This window comes from Seriola dumerili, unplaced genomic scaffold (genome assembly GCF_002260705.1).
Source record: "Seriola dumerili isolate Sdu_G_001 unplaced genomic scaffold, Sdu_1.0 BDQW01000050.1, whole genome shotgun sequence".
Taxonomy (NCBI): Eukaryota; Metazoa; Chordata; class Actinopteri; order Carangiformes; family Carangidae; genus Seriola; species Seriola dumerili.
In genome coordinates, this window is record NW_019174305.1 from 3,716,549 (window position 1) to 3,733,605 (window position 17,057).

The window sequence follows — 17,057 nt, forward strand, 5'->3', positions numbered from 1 at the left end:
ATGTCGTCCAGTTTTGCGAGTGGTGGCAGAGAGGGAAAAAGGGAGGGGGGTCTAGGTGCTGTGACAGTTTCTACAGTGACCAAGACCAGCTACAGTTCAGGTGGATCGGGGGAAACAAAGAGAGGATCGTCCTCTGTGATCACCTATTCACCTCTTCCAAGAGAAAGGAAGAGCATGACCACCATGGCAGCAGCTCTCTCAGATGTCTTTGATGGTAAGTTACTGGCCAGAGCTGTCTCATCTTTTCCACAGAGTTTGTAGTCTGCGGTGCCAGCAGCACTGTGTTAGAAGGTTTGGAAAGGAGACGATAAACTGAAGGCTAATATGAGCTTTGTTGTGTCACCATGTTTCAGAAAGTTCAAGCACAAACTCTTCACCAGAGTACAACAGGAAGGAGTATGGTAAGTGCTACACTGAAAAAAATGATTTTTTTTAATCTTGTAATTATTAGTATTTCTTTAAATTCTACAATAAATTATTATTTAAGTGCTTTTACTTTAAAATGTCACCTTCTATTTAATCTGTCCCTTGGTCTTTGCTTGTAATTATGTATCCTCATTTCCATACGTAAATTTGATCATTCACACCAAGTAATATTAACTAAACTTGTGCATTGACTGAACAACCTGACACAATAAAGTAAAATTTACTTGGGTGATGGGAGTAAACCTGGCAACCTTGTGCGCACTCAACGAGTGACGTCAGAGGAGAGTTGGCACTTTTTCCTTTCGGAGTCACACCTAAACAACAGGACCTGGCCCGCGACGACAGATTTAATAGATAATAGCATAAATGTTTCCATGCAAGTTTCTCAAAAACTTCATTGAGTTTAACCATTTGAAAGTGTTTTAGTCAGACTAAGTCTTTCAATTAGACTTTTTAAGAAATCTTTGACAATACTGTGGGCAGAACTGACTTATGAATGTACACAAATGTATTCATTTAAAATGTTTTTATGCCAACCAGACTGTATATGTTGCACTGTAAGCAACTATCTCTTGCACCAGTGTTAAATAAAGGCGCTGTTGTTAAAAAAACAACTGCTATTTCATGTTTTTTAGAAGCCCTATAGTAAGACAGCCTTACTGACTAAAATGTAGCCCATGTTATAAATGCAAAAAATCAGTTTTATAATAGTGCTGTAGGGTAGTGGTAGATAGATAAAATATTATGTAAATATTACTTTCTTTTAAAAGTATTTAAATTTCTGGATATTAAAAAAAGAAATGCTAATTAAATAACCCTGAAATAACAAGCATTTTTATAGGGGTTTTGTAATTGGATGCCAAGGTAGTCTGAGTGAAATTTACTTACAAAGCAGTAAATTTTGTGTCTAAAGACGAAAACTGCCAGTAAAATCTACTTGGGTATTCTTGGTTTAACAAATCATACTAGTAAGTAAACTTTACTTGAGCATTTCCTGAGGAAAAATTACAAAGAATTTCTGTGTGGAAATTTTTACCGAGCCTTTTTTTAAGTAAATGCCACAGCAAATTTTTCTCAGCGTTCTTGAATATCAGATTATACTCTGGACTGTGTAAATGATTTGAACTGTATTTGTATCATGAATGAATTTATGATGTGTTTTTTACTGTGTTTTCTTGTAGGCACATCAAGTGCAATCTCAAGTTCTGCCACCAGAGGGAGAACTCATAGCAGAGGTACACTTAAAGGGATAGTGCATAAACAATTTCAAAAATATAATTACAAGTTTTATCTTTACTTTGGAGGTTGCTATCATAAGATAATCAACTTACCATGTCTTTTTTCAGAGAGTGAGATCAGAGCCAGACTTCAGAGTGCTTCTCCTACAGCGAGTTGTGAGTAGAACTATGTATCCATCACTATCACGTCCATGTACACAGCCTGTGATCATGAAATATAGCCAGTCCAACCTTGAGGTAAAAGGGAACTACAGAAAGACCAGAGTGGTCACTGTCCCCTCTGCTGTACAGGGACGGAGCTGGATGATGTGAAGCGTCTGCTGAGAGGAAACTCCACCAGCACCAGCCCCACTCAGTCCCCCAACAACACGCTGCCCATCCCCAAGAAGGCCAGTGTGGAAACCAGAAGCATGTCTGAGAGCTCCACCGCAGGTTCAACCAATCAGCTGTCATTTCTGTCATGTTAAAGGATGGTATTTAAATTGTGGTCTAGAAGGCTGTGATAGTCTAACCTGACTGGAGGGTTGCTGTGAGAATCAGTGAAAAGGATCAATGAGAAGTTCTCTCGTCTTCTTCGACTCCATTGACTTTGCTCCTGAGAGGCTGTTCCTTCAGTGGTCAACAGGAAATAGAATGGTACTAAAGAAAAAGACCTGTTAGGGCCAGACATCATTGCGAGTCTGAGTTTTAGTTCACAATTTCTGATCAGGAGAGTGGTTTATGTTCCCAGATACTGATTTTTTTTCTACACCACAGCAGCAGTAACAATCTATGTCCTTTACATTAATCACAACATGCAGGGCTAATTGTATGATTTTTATGTTGTGTTTATTTCTGGCTGCTCACTTCATTTTCAGATGATGGACAGATTTTTTTATTTTATTTATTTATTTATTTATGCATTTCACTTGTGCTTGGTTTTGAATTTTTTCTGTATCTGTCTACCATTTTTGTTTTATCTCTTTCAGACCACTATGGCAGTGTCTGGTCTGGAGGTGTGAGCAGTAGCTACAGTTACAATACCAACCCCAACAACCTGTCCACAACCTCCACCACCAACCACCTTTACCAGTCTAGATATGCGTGACAATCAGCAATACCAGCAGTAAATGATTTTTGTCTATGTCTCCTGAGGAATTAATTGTAAATAATTGCAGATTATAGTTAATTAATGTATTACACTATTGTCTGTAACCAGTTGATTGTTGCAGGGTCAGACATCTTGGTAAAGGAACACTGTGTTTCTGTGTTTCTATCAAACTAAACAAGATCTAAAGGTCTTGTTTATTTTGGTAAAAAAAAAAAAATCTCATTGAGGCTAAATGTTGAATAAAAAAAATCCACATCATATACTCCAAATACAGTATGTATGTTCCTGCTGGATATATATGGATATATTTAGAGATGCATGAAACATCTGAGATATCCAATAATTAAGGCATCAAATGTGGTTTCGAAACGGTGTGAAAAAGTATCTTTACTCAATACAAGTTCTTGAGTTTCTTGTGATAGATGGACAAATAAGACTGTGCTGTGTTCTGTCAGGTCCGGGTGTTCAGAACAACCTGACACTCAGCTCTCCCTCTATGAACAGCGGACTATCCGTCAGCAGCACAGGTGAGCCTCAGCTCGTCATGTCACAGCCCACAGGGGTTTCAGGTCCGGTACTGACAGTAGATATAACCATGTTGTTTTTTTTTTCCCCTCTGCCTCAGTTCCAGTGTATGGTGTTCAGAATAATCTGGTCAGTACCAGCCCCACCGTCCTCTCTCCCGCTGGAACCAACACACAAATAGGTAAAGCAGCGATATACAGCAAATGTGAAGGACAACAAAAAAAAGTTTGGTAGTTATTACACTTATGAGCTTTTGAGTGTTGTTGATATTAAACTTTTATTAAACTATTAAATTGTCATTCTGTAAGATGAGAATCATGAAGCTGTGTTTTTGTCTCCTCACAGTTTATGGTGTGCAAAAAAATGTATCTGGCACCGGACTAAGCACAACCACAGGTGAAATAGGACATGAGCAAATCGGGGCAAGTGAAAATGTCTTTGTTTTTTTTTACCAAGAAAAGGTGATATTTGATACGACATGATGTTTTGTTTGTCACAGTGAGACCCAGCATCTCCAGTAATGGCGAAGCCTCAGGCAAAGACTTTAAGTTTGTGCTGATAGAGAAGGAGAATACGCCAGTGAAGGAGACAGAGAGACTGATCACCACCAAAGACACAGGGAAGCTCTTCATGTCTGCTGCACCCGCTAGTACGTCAGGTAATACTAAATACTACTAAGTACTACTGCTACAGCACTGCTAACACTGCTATAGGTTCTACTGCTACTATTCTTACTGCCACTTTAATATTAGGAAAGAGGTTTTCTTGTTAACTGCTTCTGTGTTTGATTACTGATAACTGAATTGTTCTGTCTTGTAGTGACGTACTCTGAGGACTCACTGAAGAGAGAGAAACGGAAGCTATCAACCAGCACAGTGGAGGAAGGAACAGATGCTAAATGTAGACTTATAGTCACCAAATTGTGTTGAGAGCCATCACACTATTCTTGTTTGGCATGTAATTAATTGTTGTTTTTTTTTTTTTTTTTTTAAAGCTTCAACCCTGAAAGTTGCCACTAAAGACAAAGCCACATATGCAGGTACCATTTGCATTGCCCCATTTTTACTTTTAGTCTTTTTTAAAGTTTTTGCATAGATTAGATTTAGAAACAAACAAGATATAAGATTTTAATTAGTGATCATTAGAGATGGTAGTACGTTGATTTTGTTTTACCACAGCAAGGCTTGCTGTTTCCCCCTTTTTCCAGTCTTTATAGTAAGATAGGCTGACCTGCTCTTGGCTATAGCTTCATATTTAATGCACAGGCATGAGAATGGTATCAGACGCCTCATTTAGCAAATAAGCACATTTTCCAATGTCTAAACTAATGTCAGAATGCCTTCTCTTTAAGAAAAATGTAAGAACAATAAAAACTCGAGACGATAAGAGACTTAATGAAAAATCTCAGAAATATCTTGATGAATACAAATTCTAAATTTAAGGCGAGTAAGTACATCATACATTACTGATATGTTTTGTGAATCTGCTGTTGTTATGCATCCAGACCATTTTTCTTCTTGAAAGAAAAAAAGAAAAACTTAATCTTGCATCTGAACTTTTCTTGTTTCTCAGAGATCCAGAAAGATGAGTCAGGCTTTAGCTTCTGGTCCTGCTGTAGCTGGTGGAAGTGGCTGCTGGGCCTCCTGCTCAGCCTGCTCCTCCTCCTTGGACTGCTCTTTGGACTCATTGCTTTGGGTAAGACAGCAAGTAATTAAGTGATGTCAGTGAAGGTGACGTCTACGTGTTCACCTTCTCTCTTGTTTCACAGGTGAAGAACTGAAACACCTCAAGAACCGTGTGGAAGCTTTAGAAGCCATCGCTGGCACCGCCTCAGCCAGGTCCAGTCGCTTGTCAGGCTCCTCTGGCATCAACATCATCGACCCGCTGGATTCGGCGTACATCGGCAGGAGTTCCTCAGGGTCCACCCTGACCCGTTCTGATAACACCATCAACTTGGGGGCTGCTGGGCCGGGAGGAGTCGCAGGGAGCGGACCAGGACTGGACAGCGCTGCCCTGCAGAGAACCATTCAGCAGCTGATCAGAGCTGAACTCCGCTCAGATGCTGTAAGAGGTACAGACTGAACACAGGGATCAGATATTTAAGACCACAAATCAACCCAACCCTCCGTGAAACAAACTTGAATGTAATTATAACTTTTTTTCTACTTTCAGAAACACTTGCATACTCTCTAAAAGGAGAGAGAGGAGAGCCAGGACCTAAAGGTACATTTGCACAAATCACAGAATGATTTGGAAATTGACATTTTGTTGATATCCATCATAAGTCGGGCTGTTTCTTTACAGGCGATCCAGGGTCACTAGGACAAAAAGGTGAGATATTAATCATAATTTCAGGAACATCAAACCTCAGGAGTGTGTGATGTAAGAATTGATCAATCTATAAACTGGAACCAGCCACTAAAAAGGATGTTTTGCAGGTGACAGCGGCTTCCCTGGCCCGCCAGGTGAGACTGAGAAATCTGCAATCGTGTTGATGCTTTCCCCTTCCCACAGAAGTGACTAACTCACTGCCTGTTCCTTCTCCTCTCATATGTCTTATTTCTGCAGGTCCCCCTGGGCAGATGGGTCACCCAGGATTGGATGGATTAAGGGGACCAAAGGGAAGTGCAGGTGATGTGTGTTTCATTGCTCTTTCAGGTTGAGTGGAGATACTTAGAAAGAAAAAATGGACTAAGTCTCTCCTCCTTTGTGACCAGGTGAACCAGGTACCGAGGGACCACCCGGTCAGAGGGGCCGGGAGGGACCGATGGGTCCCCGTGGAGAGACTGGACCACATGGTTTTGGAGAGAAAGGAGACAAAGGTAGAAAATGTTTTTGTCACCCAAGTTACATCCGTGGGAAGTTATTTGTTGTTCAGCCTTTGATAATAAAACTTGGCTTTGACAGGATCTCAAGGTGAGCCAGGACGTCCCGGTCCTGCCGGTGCTACTGGACCTGTGGGGCTGAAAGGTAAGGTCAAAGGTCATGATGGAGATACAGGTCGGAGCAGATCAAGCTTTAAGGACCACACACACATCACTTTAACTTTAAATAATGAACATGATAAACTGGCTGCAATATGGATTAACAGATTCCATGAATACCAAAAATAAACGGCCTCTAAATTTTCCTTGTTTGATTTAGGTGCCATGGGAGAGCACGGTGCCTCAGGAAGCCCTGGTAAATACTGAACTCCACATGAATTTTAATATTTTGTCTGTGTTTGGCACTGATTGACAGCATTAAATGTGTTTATCATTTGTCTGCAGGTGCTCCTGGTGTAAAAGGTTTCCAGGGTGAAGCAGGAGCTCCAGGAGCAAAAGGTACCTTTATCGTGTTTTCATTTTAATGATCCTCATATAAACTAGAATAAGCAGTCTTCTAAAATTGTCAAAATATAAAACATAAACAGTGTGGTAAGAGTAAATGAAAATGTGTAAGAAAGAGACCAAAACACTGATTGATTATTTAACTTTTGTAATGATAGAAGAAGAAGAACGATGGCCTTTATCAGTTTAGGTTTAATAGCCCTCTTGGCACTCCTGATTGTCCTAAATACAGGTGACCGAGGAACCCCTGGACTGCCAGGAATCAAAGGAGAACAGGGAGAGAGGGGACCACGTGGACCAACAGGTGTGTCTCAGCATGGTTTTATCAGTCCTGCACAGCAGGAATAATAAAAACACAGCTGCTATCACAGCAGCCACTCAATATAAAAGTGGTAAAGATAAAGTCTCTAAACTTCTTTTCCAAATGGTCTGTTCAAATAACACAGAACTCGAACACCATGTACTTAAACTTAATGCTGCTCATTGACCCCTGAACACACACAAGTTTTGAAAGCTGCAAGACAAATATTGTTTTAAATGATCATTGTTATGTTAATATATTTAAATCTTTTTAAAGCCTGTAAGTTTGTAAGCCATGTTAACTTTTACATGATGCTATTAGTGTCAATAAAATATACACTACAAACTAGTAGTTAGCTGCTCACTATCATAAAGACTACAGAGAAAAAACTGCACATTCATTCATTTAATCAAAATGTAAGTTGCAAACCCTCAACAATGTTTAGGTTTGGAAAAAGGTTTGGGTTTGGGTATTTGATGTATCCTGTTTTTTTGATTAAAGGTGAACAAGGACAACCTGGACCACAAGGCCCTGCTGGACCCAAGGGATCTAAAGGAATTTCAGGTGAGGAGAGATCTTCACAGTATTAGTAAGACGAAATTCTGCTAATAAGATGTCAAAATCTGAGGAGGAATAAACTGTGCCACTCTGTATCACCACTCAACTGCCTTTATTCTCATGGTGCCCTAAGAGGAACATGCTTGGATAACTCATGACAAGGTTATTTTAGATAGAAATGTATTCTGTGACCAAACCACAAGACAGATGAATTTGTCAGTAATAAGGGCAAATCAGTGACATCAAATTACTTGGCGAAGAAAGCTTCAGAGAGGAAAACACAGAGGAACAAAACATGTGACTGTCTATTTACTGTCTATTTTTTTTATGGATCACACATTATGACATTTTTCTGCAGGTGCCAGAGAAAGATAACAGAACATGTATCACTGTTGTTGTTGCATCCTGTGGACTAGAGTCTCTGTGTATAAATTGCAGGTGACACAGGTTCGATGGGACTTCCTGGTGTGAGAGGACCACCTGGACTTCCTGGAGATCTTGGTCCTCCAGGTACCATAACACTGTCCAATTATAGCAGCATTCATAATCAATCATAATGTAATAAATTATGTTTATCAAATATTGCCTGAATAATTTCAGGTATCTTATTTTTTATAGATTGCACTAAAATGAAAACAATGTTGTTTTTTTTTTCAAGGCACCCCTGGGCTTCAAGGACCCCAAGGTATAAAAACATATACTAAAATAAAAAAATTTACTTGGTTTACAGAATATGTATATAGTTTTCTAATCCCTTGCCAAGGATACTGCTGGAAATCCAGTCTGGTGGTAAATGTATTGCCTCCTTTCCTTACTCCTGAAAGTAAAAAAAAAAATCACATACCACATACTGCCATGGAAGGTTCTGGACACAAAAACAAAAAATTGCCAATAAAAAGAAATCATAGCCTCAGTACATTTATCTCCATTACCACTTAATTTGCCATCTAAGGTTTTAGACTTCAAATAGATTCCCAAAGGGCTGGACGAGTCAATAACTCAGTTAGCACACCTGAGGTGAAGTTTGTTAGGGTTCAACATCTGTACAAATACTACATTATATGCATTATATAAGAATATGCTTATGCCTAATCACAGCTAAGACATTTGTCCTTTGTTTTCTTGGACAGTAGAATGCTAATTTAAAAAGCAGCTATTGCTTTTTTTAGGGTTCAGCTGCTATGTGTTGATATGAGGGGCTCCAGTGGGCTGTCTTTGCATTTTTTGAAAACATTTTTGTTATTTTGTTATCTGGAACATGTGCAGTTGGTGCACTTGCTATGCGCACAGACTGCATGATCAAAATTCTGGGCTGAATGAATAGTGGTCCGTGTGAACCCTTGCACACCATCGTGGAAACATGGATGTGGATGGTATGGTGGCCTTAAGGCTGCTGTGGCACAATGTTTCTAAGGTCAACTGTCTATGAAAACAAACTAATTTTGCCTAGTTAGTTAGTGTGTTAACATTTGCTAATTAACACTAAACACAAACTACAGCTGAGGCTAATGGGAATGCCGCTAGCTTTGCAGGGTTTTGGTCATAAATCAAAGTATTGGACAAATTGAAATGGTGATCTGTTGATGGTGGCAGAGGAAATGTCAGATAATTGCCAAAGTTATAACAGTTCATCCTCTGAGGACAATGAATGTCCGCAACTGACTGACACTGCCATCACCACAGCCACTGCTGGAATGGCCAATAAAAAGCTTGAATAAACACTTTGCTTCTAAATGTGTGTATGTAACAGTTGAAGAACAATTTATTTGCTACGTTTCAGTGCTAGATGGCTAAACCTTCATCTGGCAAAACTGAAATGTTGCAAATAAATTGCTCATTGCATGTTTTTCTATTATTACTTCTGATCCACTCATCCTGCTCCTATGCATCTGCCTCACTACATATATGCTTATTATGTAAATGGAAGTAAATTTCTCTTGTAAGAAGTTACCCAAAACTAAAAATGTAATGTTTATATTTACTCTAATTAAGCCTTTATAGCATCAGGGTAATTATTTTAAACTAAAACTCTTGAATAAAGGACATACTAAAGATTTAATGCTGTTTGTTGTATGTCAAGCTTCATCATGCAATCTAATCTAAAGCTGTCCCTTTAGGTGAACCCGGTCTGCCTGGTAAAGTCATTGCTCCAAGTAAGAAGTTGGACATGAACATGCAAAGTGTACTTTGTATTAGTTTTTAAGTATTGTACACTCTAACTGGTCTTTATATCCTCCCTCTAGTTGGCTCTGACACTGTGGCCATCCCTGGACCTCCAGGGCCTGCTGGGCCTCCAGGCCCTGCTGGCTCCCCTGGTTTGTCTGGCCCCATTGGCCCTGCTGGTATCCCAGGACAACCTGGTAAGTCAACACTAAGCAGCTTAGATGGCTCAAAAACTGTTTTATGAACATGAGGCTTGTTGGTACATATTGAAGTTATTGTTTTTTCTGTGATGGTACATTGACTCAATCATTTAGGTCCTAAGGGAGCACGAGGGGAGATGGGAGAAAAAGGAGAAAGGGGAGAGAAGGGAGAGCAAGGAAAACCTGGTGAGCCTGGCATCAGTGTCACAAGTTCAGAAACTGTCCGTGCCTCCCAAACTGATAGTGAGTAGCTCTTTGTTTCTTTGATACTTACTTTGATGCCATCTGGTGGTATCAAGATACTGCTGTGTGATACAATAATAATATCATCTATGTTTTCATTTCTATCAGGATTTTCATCAGTAACAGGACTGCCTGGTCCACCAGGACCCCCAGGTCCTCCTGGAGCACCTGGTTCTCAGGGTCCTCCTGGTAAGTTGAAAGCCATTTGTTAGATACCAATGGTATTTCCAAATGACTGGGATAGGTTCTTAAATTCAACTAATGGTTATTCAAATACTGCTTTGACTGTTGTTTAGGTGAGACTAAACAAGGTCCTCCAGGACGCAGGGGTCCTCCAGGAGAGCCAGGTAAACAAGTATCTAGCATTACACAGATAGATAGATACATCATCAGCATACAGGATAATTTAAAGTGTAACTGTACCCTTAGATTCTGCTAGATATTTAAAAAATGCAACAGAGGAGTGAGGGAGCAACAGCAATGAGAGTAGGAGGCATTGCCTTGAAGCTGAATAGTGTGCGATGTGGGAGACTGACTGATCAGCACTCAGAACATGGACAAAGTCAGCTAACCGGCCATGAGAAGCTGCTGTTGGATTTGAAGAGTCACTATGTGGGTGCCTCTGTAGCTGAGCTAGTGGCAGTTGTCAATGTACCAAACAGACCTTGGAGTCTTTCCTTTATGTCATGGTTAGGGAGGGGCAAGAGGGTTAGAATAGAAAATATACACAACGTTTTTATACACAATGTGAATTATGTTGGAACAATTGTGTATACTATATGCCAACAATACAAAAAGTTAGATTTCCGTCTCTCATTTTAAACTGATCTGTGTCTGTGTTGCTATCCTCACAGGTGTTGGTTCACCTGGACCCCGAGGAGAGAAAGGAGAACCTGGCAGCTTTGTGCCTACATCAGGTTGGTGAAAGAAAACCAATTTCAGATGTAATGTAGGTTGACAACTGGACATACTGTATGTCATATTCAGCCTCTACTGTCTTTGCCAGGCATTTTGATGCATTTTCATTCTTTTACTCTAAAGAGACCTTCTTTGCTGGACCACCAGGACCTCCAGGACCCCCAGGCTCACGGGGTTCAGCAGGTAGGTTCAATAAATTCAGTGCTTCTGAAAACATCTGTCTGACTGTTCCAAAATTTACAAATTTAATTTCATCTTATCATTCTTTCTTCTTAGGTGACCGAGGACCACAAGGGTACCAAGGTGAGAAAATTGCAAAACACAATTTGAAACAACAGATATTTTTTTAAAAATAGATATAATCTATGACTTAGAATAATGATGATTGTTTCAGGTGAACCAGGCCAACCAGGTCTTCCAGGAAGTCCAGGGGAACCAGGTGTTGGTATGTGAACATCTTTTAGATTAGATGAACTTTAACATTATTTTATGAAGAAGAGCATCCACAAAGGTACTCCAGTCGTATGCCAATTACTATTTGTATGAGTTCATGAAGAGCTCATGTAGAAAATAACTGTGGGGGAAAGAACAAAAAGTTACTTACTAAAACTTTTCTTTCAGCCACATCTTGTGGTCTTCATTGGTCTTCAATTTTCCGTTGACAATAATGAACCTTCAAGCATAAGTGCTGAATAAGTGTTTTTATGTCAGGTTTCCCAGGTCAGCCTGGACCAAGGGGGCCTCAGGGACCAGAAGGCCCGAGTGGCCCTCAAGGTCTACCAGGCCCTCAGGGGCCAAAAGGACATAAAGGTAAAAATATTTTTTTCAAGTTATATTTAGCCACAGTGAATGGTTATATACAAAAACTTTTTGTTCATTTTGTCTGTCTTTCCCCTGCTTTCTTGAGTATCATACTATTTAAATATTCCTTGTAGGTGATGCCGGAGTCCTCGGGGCCAGTGGTAAGACGGCCTGAATACAATATCACATCAAATCAATTATCAAGATAGTGTCTTAATAATGATCTTCACGAATCCTGTGCTTTTAGCAGGCCTAGTGTGTTGTGAGTTAGCCACTATAACTGACAAATATGCAGTAGCACTCAGTGAGAGCTGGAGGGACTCAAGAATATTGAGCAACAAAAACCCAACTGAAAAATACCAAAACTGGAATGTTGATTCTCAGTGGGACCAGCAGTACCGCCCTATACACTTTCACAAACAACTATCATACAGAATGATTTAAAGTGTAATTGCACCTTACAACAACAGCAGGAGGCGTGGCCTTGTAGACATATATATAGTCTGTGATGTGGAAGGTGGGACCAGTAGTACTACCCTATACCCTTTCACATTATAGGAAGAAGTCATTTGAACGAGGCTTAATGTCAATAATATTGCCTAGTGGAGATTTAATATAATCTTAAAGGGGAACTCCACTCCAAGTTATTTTTTCAGGCTTTTGCCTTTATAACAGTTATAGTGTAGTGAGAATAGTGAGAAATTGAGAGGGAGAGAGAAAGAGATAGAGAGAGAGAGAGAGAGAGAGAGAAATAAGATGACACACAGCAAAGGGCCACAGGATGGACTTGAACCCTGGCTACTGTGGCAAAAAATAAATCTTAAGCACATGTTTTACCAGGTGAGCTACCAGGACACACATGTAGTTAGTGTATATACTGTATCTCTCTTTGTCTCTCACACTGCACACGGCCTCCGTCTGGGATCCAATAGTTTAGCTTTTATTTACATTCAGTTTGTTCTCCAGAAGAGCACAGCACCTAGTGGCTATTATAAGAACTGCAGCTTAAAGAACTTCTGCATTGGTTTCACCTCTTAGCAAGGGCTGTTGCTGCTTGGTCAAATTGTAATAGCTAATAATATATCAGTAATGATACAAGTCAATACAAGTCAATACTAGCCATTCAATCTTAAAAAAAAAAAATCTTATTCAAGGGTTGTCCAGTCTTTCCTACATGGGAATTTGTTTTATCATACCAGGTAGCTCATTCACTCCTGGCCCTCCAGGCCCACCTGGACCACCTGGAAGAGATGGAAGTTTGGCTGGATCACTAGATGTGGGCCAGTACATTGCAGAGTACCTTCAGAGTAAGCTGTCCTAATACTACATATGGACGAAACAAAGACCTAAGTCAAGTGACCTGTTTGAGACAGTATTTTCTTGACACGCAGGTGGTGCCATCAGTGGATATCTGGCTGGGCCTCCTGGGCCTCCTGGGCCTCCAGGAGCCCCAGGGACTTCAGGAGACGGGCTGGTGGATGATGTGGCCAACAGAGTCATTGCCTACCTCCAGAGTATGATCAATTACATTATAATAATACATCTAATTTTACACAGGATGTCTGTATGTAAAAATCAACAGTTTTATAACAGTAATGACAACCTCTGTGTAACTTTCACCTATTATTCAGCTTCAGGTAGAGGATATGATGGGGTTCCTGGCCCTCCTGGTCCTCCGGGTCCACCTGGTTCCATCTCTGTCAGTGACATCATCAACCTATTACAGCGTAAGTTTCATTTGTGATCAGTGGCAGAAGCTCAATATATAAATTGCGCAAAACATTTACATATAATTCACATGAGTGAATAATTTATTCATCGTTTGTGCAAAGGATCGCATTGTTGCCAGCAGTCTTTGTATGTGAATTGTCAAAATTTGAACCAGCTAATTACGCAAGTTAGGAACATCAAGTCAACTTGTAAAAGAAAATTTGAACAGATGGTCAATTAGTAGACATTAGTTATATACCATATAGTGGCTTATATGATGGGCATTGGACATCTTTGGCAGCCACTTAAAACGAGATAATTTACCTGATTTCCTCAAAATCTTCAAGTTTGTTTTTTGATATCCAGCTCTTGGGAGCAAATAATAAGATTGTCAATTATCTGTGTCCAGGAGAGGATGTGAGGAGATACGTTGCTGGTCCTCCTGGTCCAGCAGGACCTCCTGGAGATCTGAGCCTTGGCAGATTTGAAACCCAGGAGGTTGCTGAACGGATCCTCAGTTTCATGAATGGTTGGAGTTACAGAAGCACCTATGACGTTACCTATTAAAATGGTATTCTGGCAGGAGAACATGAATGTCACTGACTGTGGGTCTTGTCTGTCACCAGAGAGGGGGATGGTAGGTGTCCCTGGACCTCCTGGACCTCCTGGCCTTCCTGGAAATGTGTTATCAAGTAAGAGACACAATAACTACAGCAGTTAACCCCCCAGTAAAATTAGGTTTTTGAGCTCATAGTATTCATGCTAATGTAGAGTATCTGTTCTAGAATAATTAGATCTAGTAGCATTCTCATACTAACATACATTCAATTTCATTGTTTGTCTAGCTGGGTATCAAGCACTTGTGGGCCCTCACGGGCCTCCTGGTCCTCCAGGTGTCCCTGGTGCACAAGGAGCACCTGGGCCAGCAGGACCACCTGGCCCACCGGGACTTGGAAACTACATCAGCGCAGACATCCGTGACTACCTGCAAAGTGAGTTTAACTGAAAACTTTGACTTTATCAGTTTATGAAGAATTAATTAAAAATACATACACACCCATCCTCACCCATCTGTTCCATTGCTTCCCCAAAGGTGTCGCCTTCAGAGGCCCTCCAGGCCCCCCTGGTCCCCCTGGACCTACAGGCCCTGCCGGTCCAATCCGTGGAATTGTTTCCTATGCTGAGCATGCCAACAGAGAGTTGCTCAAGGCAGAGCAAGAATATGTCAGGAGTGAGTTTAATCTTTAAAAATACGCCGTCTCATTGTGGGAAGCTTTGGCTTTTATAAAGCTACTTTAGGTGTGGTTTGGTCTGTACCAGACTCAGTTTTCACATAACATTGACTTATTACACATGGTGTATCTGAAATATTTGTATCAGTCCCATGATTTTACCTATCTAAATATTTTGGGATTCCCACATCATAACGACACAGAATTGGTTTAGACTCTGGCTCTGAAGTATTTTCTATACAAAAAGCACTACACAGCACTACACAGAGTGACGTCATATTATGTTGTATTGTCTCCAGGTGATGGTGTGAGAGGAGCTATGTTTGGACTTCCTGGTCTACCAGGTCCTCCTGGACCCCCAGGACACAAGGGAGAACCAGGTGTGCCTGGTGCCAGAGACTGGAACGTGGATACTGGTGACTACTCCAGCATGGCTGTCAAAGTAACTGATTACATCAAATGTAAGTGGCAGTTAGTCGAGAACCACGTTACAAATGACAAAATTCACGGACTGGAGTTTGAATCTGTCAATACTTGCTATGTTCTATGTGTTGCATTTTATTTTGGTTTGTGCTCTATCCATGTCTTTTTATTTAACCTTCATTTAACCAGGAAGCCTCCTGAGACATATTATCTCTTTTACAAGACTTTGCCAAAATGGCAGCATAAGATAGGTGTCATATGAGAACATACATCATTATTTTACAACAATCACATTGCAAATAACAAAACTGGAGAGAGATGTAACTTGGCTATTTAAAACAATTATGTTCCTCATGAAACATGTTTTTTTTTATCTGATGCTTGAATGTCTGCTATGAAGGTAGCATTCCCAGACAATCCAAGTCCTGGGTTCATAATAAGAAAATGCAGTTTTACCAGGTTTTGAGCAGACTCTAAGGACGCCGAAGATAAGATTATCCATCTAGATGATCTGGTCTGACAGATATAAGACACAGTAGAAAGTATTTCACTAACGTGAACTGCAAGTTTACCTCATTTGCATTATATGATATTGGACTCTACTGTCCTCCATATGCAGCCCATGGTCTGCTCCGGGATGTTTTGAGAGACAGTGAACGTGTTGTTCAAGGACCCCCAGGACCTCCTGGACTTCCAGGAATGCCTGGACAAAGCCAGTGGATTAGTCCTCGTGAAAACGTCGTGGATGTGGTGGACTATCTCAAATGTAAGTCGATGTCAGCTTTATGATGACTGTGACTGTGCATCCATGACCAACAACTGGTGGAGTGCAGATAGTGCAGTGTCAGAAGTAAGAATCTGGTTGTCTTCAAAGCTTAGTGAGGACAGTCCTGACTTTTACTTACTCTACAACTACCGGTCTTTGCTCATGTTACAGTATAGCTCTCTTCCAGTCTGACAATTTATTATATTCTTGGTATTGAATGCAACCAGTGGCAGCAAAGCTTCACATGTATCATCCTGTTTTCTTACATTTGCAGCTCGTGGTGTGCTGCATGACATTGTGAGAGAGTACAACAGTCGCGTCTTCCAGGGACCTCCAGGACCGCCCGGCCCCCCAGGTCCCCCAGGATACAGCCGATGGTTTGGTTCACATGGAAATGCCACAGAACAGCTGGAATATGTCAGATGTGAGTGTACTATGATGATATAAATCACTAATCAAAATCTACAGTAAAACAGACAGGTTAGGGTACTTGTTAACCTTACCTCTTATTTTCTAGTGCAAGGTCTGCTTCGTGACATTGAGCGGACTCGCAATGAACGCGTCACCCAAGGACCACCCGGACCACCTGGCCCTCCAGGTCCGCCGGGATACAGCCGGTTGTTTGGTTCCCAAGCAAATGTTACTGATTTGGTGGAATACATCAAAAGTAAAGTAGCATTTAACAATTAAAAATCATTACAATGAAAAAACAATGAAGAAGCTAAAATGTGAGAATGAAAACATTTGTCCTCCACAGCACATGGAACCATTGTCGGACCACCTGGGAGACCAGGACAGAAAGGGGACATGGGATTCCCTGGTCTAAAAGGAGAGAAAGGTGCATCTCAAAATACTTTAAGAAAAGGACTTTGGAATGAAAAATTTTGCAGATTGTACTTTAAATAATTGTTTTCATACTGCTTACAGTACTTGACATTTAATGGTAATTACACATTTTTTTTTATTACACACAGGAACCTTTTTCTATTCTTCCAGAGTGCTATTAGTTTTCCCAGTTAAATCAGACCATGGCAGTTGAAACAGCTAAAAAAGAAGAAGTTCCATATGAAGAACTGTTATAAATAATTTTTGTGTCTTTCATGGCTTTTTCTAGTACCATTAGTCTGTAGTGAC

General features: G+C 40.5%; 1 protein-coding gene and 1 long non-coding RNA gene across 2 annotated transcripts in view; both read left to right on the forward strand.

Annotated features, from left to right (window-relative positions):
* The window catches only part of LOC111217898 (collagen alpha-1(XVII) chain-like), a 19,811-nt gene continuing 2,754 nt past the window's right edge, over window positions 1-17,057 (forward strand). The window contains exons 1-43 of the mRNA XM_022739920.1: window positions 1-214; window positions 354-396; window positions 1,630-1,661; window positions 1,773-1,820; window positions 1,956-2,096; window positions 2,633-2,747; window positions 2,876-2,889; window positions 3,210-3,281; window positions 3,625-3,675; window positions 3,779-3,937; window positions 4,099-4,179; window positions 4,274-4,318; window positions 4,852-4,974; window positions 5,048-5,350; window positions 5,718-5,744; window positions 5,848-5,910; window positions 5,997-6,101; window positions 6,187-6,249; window positions 6,424-6,459; window positions 6,549-6,602; window positions 7,906-7,977; window positions 8,126-8,152; window positions 9,585-9,620; window positions 9,711-9,827; window positions 9,981-10,055; window positions 10,194-10,262; window positions 10,928-10,990; window positions 11,115-11,174; window positions 11,268-11,294; window positions 11,386-11,436; window positions 11,703-11,801; window positions 11,927-11,953; window positions 12,992-13,099; window positions 13,184-13,306; window positions 13,912-14,031; window positions 14,129-14,194; window positions 14,348-14,494; window positions 14,596-14,733; window positions 15,034-15,195; window positions 15,777-15,923; window positions 16,198-16,347; window positions 16,441-16,590; window positions 16,681-16,761. Of these exons, the coding sequence (XP_022595641.1) occupies window positions 1-214; window positions 354-396; window positions 1,630-1,661; window positions 1,773-1,820; window positions 1,956-2,096; window positions 2,633-2,747; window positions 2,876-2,889; window positions 3,210-3,281; window positions 3,625-3,675; window positions 3,779-3,937; window positions 4,099-4,179; window positions 4,274-4,318; window positions 4,852-4,974; window positions 5,048-5,350; window positions 5,718-5,744; window positions 5,848-5,910; window positions 5,997-6,101; window positions 6,187-6,249; window positions 6,424-6,459; window positions 6,549-6,602; window positions 7,906-7,977; window positions 8,126-8,152; window positions 9,585-9,620; window positions 9,711-9,827; window positions 9,981-10,055; window positions 10,194-10,262; window positions 10,928-10,990; window positions 11,115-11,174; window positions 11,268-11,294; window positions 11,386-11,436; window positions 11,703-11,801; window positions 11,927-11,953; window positions 12,992-13,099; window positions 13,184-13,306; window positions 13,912-14,031; window positions 14,129-14,194; window positions 14,348-14,494; window positions 14,596-14,733; window positions 15,034-15,195; window positions 15,777-15,923; window positions 16,198-16,347; window positions 16,441-16,590; window positions 16,681-16,761 (3,904 nt within the window). The remainder of the gene's footprint in view (window positions 215-353; window positions 397-1,629; window positions 1,662-1,772; window positions 1,821-1,955; window positions 2,097-2,632; window positions 2,748-2,875; window positions 2,890-3,209; window positions 3,282-3,624; window positions 3,676-3,778; window positions 3,938-4,098; window positions 4,180-4,273; window positions 4,319-4,851; window positions 4,975-5,047; window positions 5,351-5,717; window positions 5,745-5,847; window positions 5,911-5,996; window positions 6,102-6,186; window positions 6,250-6,423; window positions 6,460-6,548; window positions 6,603-7,905; window positions 7,978-8,125; window positions 8,153-9,584; window positions 9,621-9,710; window positions 9,828-9,980; window positions 10,056-10,193; window positions 10,263-10,927; window positions 10,991-11,114; window positions 11,175-11,267; window positions 11,295-11,385; window positions 11,437-11,702; window positions 11,802-11,926; window positions 11,954-12,991; window positions 13,100-13,183; window positions 13,307-13,911; window positions 14,032-14,128; window positions 14,195-14,347; window positions 14,495-14,595; window positions 14,734-15,033; window positions 15,196-15,776; window positions 15,924-16,197; window positions 16,348-16,440; window positions 16,591-16,680; window positions 16,762-17,057) is intronic.
* LOC111217882 lies at window positions 6,427-6,915 on the forward strand. Its single transcript, XR_002664966.1, has 3 exons — window positions 6,427-6,459; window positions 6,549-6,602; window positions 6,841-6,915. It is a non-coding gene; the product is annotated as an uncharacterized LOC111217882 (long non-coding RNA).